Below are 6,266 nucleotides of genomic sequence, written 5' to 3'. Positions count from 1 at the left end.
CATTTCATTGCACTGTGGTGAGATAATATGCATGGAATAATTTCTGTTTTCTTGCATATACTTAAGCATGACCTGTGTACCAGTATGTGGTCTATTTTAGAAAATGACCCATGTGCAGCTCAGAAAAATGTGTATTCAGCTGTGTTTGGGTGGAACACTCTGCATATGTCCACCAAGTCCATTTGTTTCAAGCTCTGCTTCAGTTCTGTAATTTCTTTGCTAATTTTTGTCTGGATGGCCCCCTTGGGATACGGGGATGTTAATGCCTCCTGTTAAAATTGTGGTATTGGATATTAGATTTTTCATGTCCATTAAGTTTTTTTTATAGGGGGCTTGCCTCTTAGCTCAGTTCTTTATGTGGCTGCTTCAAGAAAGTAGTCAGCCTTAGGTTGCTGTGGTTCGATCCCCAGAACTCAAGCTAGCCAAATCTGCCTGAAGGCAGTCTGAGACAGGCAGGAAAAAAAAAAAAAAAAAAAAAGTTTTGCTTTATATAGTTGGGTGCGCCTGTGTTTTGGTGCATACATATTTATGAGTGTTACCTCTTCCTCTTGAATTTATATAGTGTATACTGGCCTTTATTTCACTTGATCATTCTTGGTTTGAAGCTTAGACTCTCTGAGAATAGGATTGCTACCCCTGCTGTTTTCTGAGGTGCTGGGCATGTAATATTGTTTTTCATCCTCTGACTTTCAATCTATGAATGTCTTTATGAGTCAAATGTGTTTCTTGTATACAGCGTATTGTTGGATTTTGTTTCCTAATCCCCTGTGCCAGTCTATTTCTCTTAATTGGTAAATTGAGTCCATTTATATTGATGGTTATAATTGAGATGTATTGACTTATGATTGACATGTTATTTACCTGTTGTTGTTTACTACTTTTTCTCCTGTATTTATTTGCTTGCCCTACTTAGTTGGTTGCTTCTGATCTCATTTGTGGAGTTCTCATCATTTTGGTCCATCTCTAGAACATCTTTCAGTAGCCTGTGTAGGGTTGGCTTTATCATCATGAAATTCTTTAGTTGTTCTTTGTCATGGAAGTATTTTACTTTTCCATGAAACTTGAAAGAAAGTTTTTCAGGGTATAGTAGTCTGGGCTGGAATTTGTTTTCATAGAGGACTTGAAGTACTCTGCTCCATGCTCTTCTTGCCTTCATGGTTTGTGAAGAGAAGTTGGCTGTAATTCTGGTGGGTTTTCCTTTGAATGTGATCTGCTTTTTTTCTCTAGCAGCTTTCAGTATATTATTCTTGTGCTGAGTTTCTGGGATCTTGACTATTATATGTCTCAGTGTGTTTTTAATGGGATTAAGGTTACTTGGCATTCTGTATGCTTCGGTTACCTGAATGTCTGATGGTTTCCTCATATTTGGAAAGTTTTTTGCTATTACTTCTGCCCATATTTTCTTTAATGTCATTTGTATTGTCGCCTTCTTTCTCATTGATGCCTATTAGTCTCACATTGTTCATCTTTACAACGTCTTGCAAGTGATGAATTATTTTTTCCTGCATCCTGGTTGTTTTTAAGAGATCTTTTCTTACGTTTTCACTAGTTGCATGAGCGTCTTCATGATCTGAAACTGTCTTTGCTTTCACTCAGATGGTTTTGCAAGCTTGTGATTGAGCTTTTAATTTCCTCTATATCTCTTTGACTCTGCTTCATGCGATGTTTCTTTCCTGTATTGCTCATTCAGCGAATGTGTCATCCTCTTTTTTTTTTAGTTAATGTCTTCTCTAGAAGCAGTTATTAATTCTTTTACTGCAGTGGTTTTTTCATATTGGGTTTCCTCCCTATATTTCTGTAGTTGATTCTTTACTTCAGATGCTATGAGTTCAGAGAATTTTTTTTATTTCTGAAAATAATTCCACTCTGAGTTCCTCTATAACTTTCTGCTGTTGCTTATTTACTATCGATGCTGTTAGTTCATACATCTTAACTGAGCTAGTGTCTTCTGCACTTGTTCTGGCTGGGCACCGGGTTTCCTACATATGTTTCTGCATTTGATTCTTCACTGCAGATGCTATTAATTCAGGGATTTCTTTTTGTAATTTCCAGTTTGAAATCCTTTGTACCTTTTTGCAGTTGTTTCTTTATTTCAGAAGCCATTGATTCATTGATTTCAGCTGTGTGATTCCCAGTTTCTTCTGTGTTAGTGTTCTCTGCACTTGTTATGGGTGGGTTTGGTGTCTGAGATTGTATTTTGCTCCTTCTCATTGTCATTTTGTGTAGCACTGTCTTCTGACCTTTGTTGTAGAGCTATGGTGCAGTTATAACCTTAGCACCTACTGAGATTTAGGTGCAGATCTACAAAGTTTGAATTTATCCAGCTGTGCCTGGCTTGGGTTGGGCTGTTGTGCTCACTTTCTTCCTGCTGCCCCCCTTGGGAGTGAACCTGTTTTGCCCCTCTGGCAAGATGTTCTGCTCCTGGACTAGCTGGGTGGTTCTGTCTCCTACTCTCTCTGCAGGGACTGCAGGTGCAGAGTTTCACCCCATGCCTGTATGCCAGGCCTGAGCTGAGTCTGAAAGTGACAAGGTGGAGTAGTCGGGAGAGGACGCTCTCCGACATACTCACGAGGCCTGGGCCAGGGCTGGATCTGGGGGTCCCAAGAATTCGGCTGAAGTTCTCACTCACTGGACGCGAGTAAGGGGTACTGCAGAGTGGTGGTGGGAAGTCCCTAGGGGGTGGAAGAGGGTCTCATGCACGCTCTGCCTGGGCTTGAACCAGACTGGTCCCGCTGGCGCAGGGTAGACGGAAGCTCTCCGTAGTGTGTTATTTTTACAGAATATTTTAAAAATACTTTTATTTTATTTGGAAAATTTTAAATCCTTAAGTGAAAAATTTAATTGTGGAAAGCATCCTTTTTTATTTTTAAGTATTCAAAAATGGTTACTTTAAGTAAAAATACAAGAGGAGCCAGCTCATGCTAAAAAATGCTGTCATATATTCATTATATTTTGGAATTAGCAAGTAGGATATTATACATTCTTAGCTTGCACCTTTTAACCACTGTATAAAAGTGAAAATAATATAATAGAGCTGTAATTTTCCACTGACTAGATACATAAACTGATATTTTTGATTAAAAAATGTTTTTATTGGGAATAGATTTCAAACCCTGTCAAATTGTCAGCACTTCTTATTCATATTAGTTTTATTTTGAGTTTTTAAAGTTCTTTTCAGAAATAATGTTAATCCATTTTATATTATTGTTTTAAAACCTTTAGAGATATTCAGGAGTTTGTTTTGACAAGATTGTAAAATACGTTCTAGAGCTAATTAAAACTAAGAACTTCATTTTGTTATACTAAGTTATAAATAACTGTGAGATATAATGAAAATAAAAAGTTTGTGACTATTTTTTAAAAAACATTTATGTATCATACCATGAATTACTATGGTATGTGGTAGAACAGTTTTTTGAATGATCTTTCAAATATCAATTGTATTTTAACTAGCTGCCTTGTACCTATATATTGATTTATCTGTAATATTAAAAAAAATTTATAGGGCATTTATATATTTAAAAGCTGGTATGAAGCTGATATTATTTTCCTAAATTCTGCATTAGAAGTTTAGGTGCAAATTTAAGACGATGTACTGTTATTTTTGTCTTTGAAGACCATAATATATTTTAGCAAATATTTACTACATTTGTACTTTTCTTTTCAAGATAAAACCAATGAATGCACATATATTTTTAAAATTGAAAGTTGAGTACTCATAATCTTAAAAAACTTAATAAAAAGGTGAACTGCAAAAGAAATGTTTTAATTACTTGATCAAGTTGCTAATTTCTTTTAATGTTATTTTAAAGGTTATTAAACCCTGAAAAGATCAAAATACTTAATTTGAGAGAGTAAAAGAAGTGAACCTGACCAATTATAGAAAACTTAAAAAATTATAATTAAAGCAGCCTTATTTATTTGAAGACTTTTAGCAAGACTTATTTTATTTGCTTCTTTTTAATGACATGTGTTAATTATTTGCAGATCCTGTGGTATTGTGGAAATTCCCTGAGGACTTTGGAGATCAGGTTGGGACCACATAATTTTAAAAAGACATTAAAAATTACAGTAGGATGATTGTTGTTTCTGTTACCACTACTGCTAGTATTCCACATGCAATAGTTCTTTTATCTTGATCAACTGTGAGGAAAAAGCATATGTGGAGAATATACGGAAGAACCTTTTAAAGGTACCAGCTGGATAAGTAAAAAAGCTTTAATAATGAAATGGTCTGATGTTAACAGCTGTAACATTTTCATACTCTTATTATAGAATATTTATTCAGAAACATTTAAAAATAATCTCAAAAACCTGATATTGCATAATATTTGCTAAATATATTTATTATTTCTATTTAGAAAAAAGTAGAACTGCTTTAATTTTTTTCTTGTCACAGTAATATCTGTACCATTTATGTTTAGAATTTAAGTTGGCACTGTAGTCTTATTTTTAAGTAACTTGCTTATTGCTTTATTTTCTGATAAAGTGTGGAAGACTAGGATGAATTAATTCCATTTGTATTTTAAATTACATTTTCTATTGTTCTTTAAATATTTAGTAGGACCAAAATGATGAAATGTTTGTAAACAATGTATAGAAATAGTAAAATATTTAAAATTCATAGTATAGATTTATCATTTGAAATTGAATTATATAACATATAGTTAACAACACAAACTTACATTTTGATAGAAATCAGTACTTTTTATTGAGTATCTAATGAATATACTCCTTTATTTTTACTGAAAGAAATAGAAAGCAATCTTATCACTTAAAGTTACAGTACTATAAACTTATAATCTAAGATAACACATAATTCTCTTAGTTTATAAAAATTTTGACAGAAGTATACTTTTAAGTAGTTCATTCAGAAGTAAGTATACAGACACATGATTTTACAGTATGTGAAAGGATACATTTCTAGATATGAAAGGCAATCTGAAAGACTTAAAAATTAGCAACTGACATAACAAGTTAATTAAGTGGGAATATAAAGTATTAGCTAGATGTAGTGCAACCCTTGGCCACGCTTTCAAATAAATGTATTATAAATATAGTTTTAACCTTTTATAGAAAGAAATATATTTATAAGTAAATATATAAAATAAGTCCCTGTCTTCAAGGCCCTTGGAAATAAGCCTAGCTGGAAGTGTTTCCCAGTAGAATACAAAGAATAGTCTTGCCGATTGATTTTACCATTTTGAAATGTTCATTTCTTGATCTTTTCATTTCTTGCTTGTCTTATTCAGGAATGTCTTCTATTTTCTTTCGTTTCTATTTTGTTGTTATTTATACCTCTAACAGTGGCCTTGAGAATTCTTAGGAGGTCTGGAGACTACTAACTTTGGGTTCACTTACAAGTGACAATGTCATTGTGCCCACTTACAGTAGAAGTTTTAGTGAGATTGTCTATTGCTTTTCCTCTTTGAGATTTTCCAAAATTGAGCTTGGAATTTTTTGGTTGTGGCAGAATTGTTCCTTTGTTTTCAGAACTTGTGAGGTCGATAGAAGATGAATGAGCCTTCATATGTTAGTGAACTACAAGAGCTCTTGAGCGTATTGTCTCTCTGATGTGAGGAACTGAAAGAGTAAATAAAGTCCAAAATGCACAGTAGATATGGTGAGATGGGAAGAAATTGTTCAAAAGGAAAAGGAACTAGGATGGGGGAAGAGGGAAAAGGAGGGAAAGGAAAAGGAAAAGTAATACAAGATAGTCCTACCGCTAGTTTCTCTTAGTTCTTTGAAAAGTTTATGCTAATATCATTTGGAGAATTTTATAAGCCCATATCATATGCTGATTAGCTACTTTAAACATAACAATACTCAATGCTTTAGCTGTTGTTATTTTCTTAAGAAATTTTGTCTTTTTCCATAAAAAGCAATTAATCATGTAATAATAACGAACATCTATAACCCTTAAGATTCCAGTTCATAGCAGTTCTCACAGTTCTTTATGTTTTTGGAAAGAACTGAAAGAGACTTTAGCTACCATGTTGTCTGATTACTTCACTATCTAAAGAAACAAAACTTTGTAAGAGATTTTAGCATAGGGCCTTAAAGAATGGTTTTACTTGTGCTTTTGGTGGAATATTGAACACTACAGAAGACAAAAATACTCTGCAAGTATTTCTTACCTGTCTTACTTTTTATTACTTTAGTCTACTATTTACTTCTTCTTTTTTTTTTTTTTCTACAGTTTTATTGATAAACATATAGCAATGAGACAGTTTCAAATCAAATCGGAAGTACAGTTTCAACAAATA

General features: G+C 33.4%; 1 protein-coding gene across 1 annotated transcript in view; it reads left to right on the top strand.

Annotated features, from left to right (window-relative positions):
• Dennd1b (DENN domain containing 1B) overlaps positions 1 to 6,266 on the top strand; it is a 292,621-nt gene that overhangs the window by 93,970 nt on the left and 192,385 nt on the right. Inside the window, exon 4 of the mRNA XM_023707369.1 lies at positions 3,988 to 4,031. Coding sequence (XP_023563137.1) covers positions 3,988 to 4,031 — 44 coding nt within the window. The remainder of the gene's footprint in view (positions 1 to 3,987; positions 4,032 to 6,266) is intronic.

The sequence above is a fragment of the Octodon degus genome, unplaced genomic scaffold (genome assembly GCF_000260255.1).
Source record: "Octodon degus isolate 3935 unplaced genomic scaffold, OctDeg1.0 scaffold00009, whole genome shotgun sequence".
NCBI lineage: Eukaryota > Metazoa > Chordata > Mammalia > Rodentia > Octodontidae > Octodon > Octodon degus.
The sequence above is the reverse complement of the archived record's forward strand: the minus strand, read 5'-3'. Positions and strand labels throughout refer to the sequence as shown.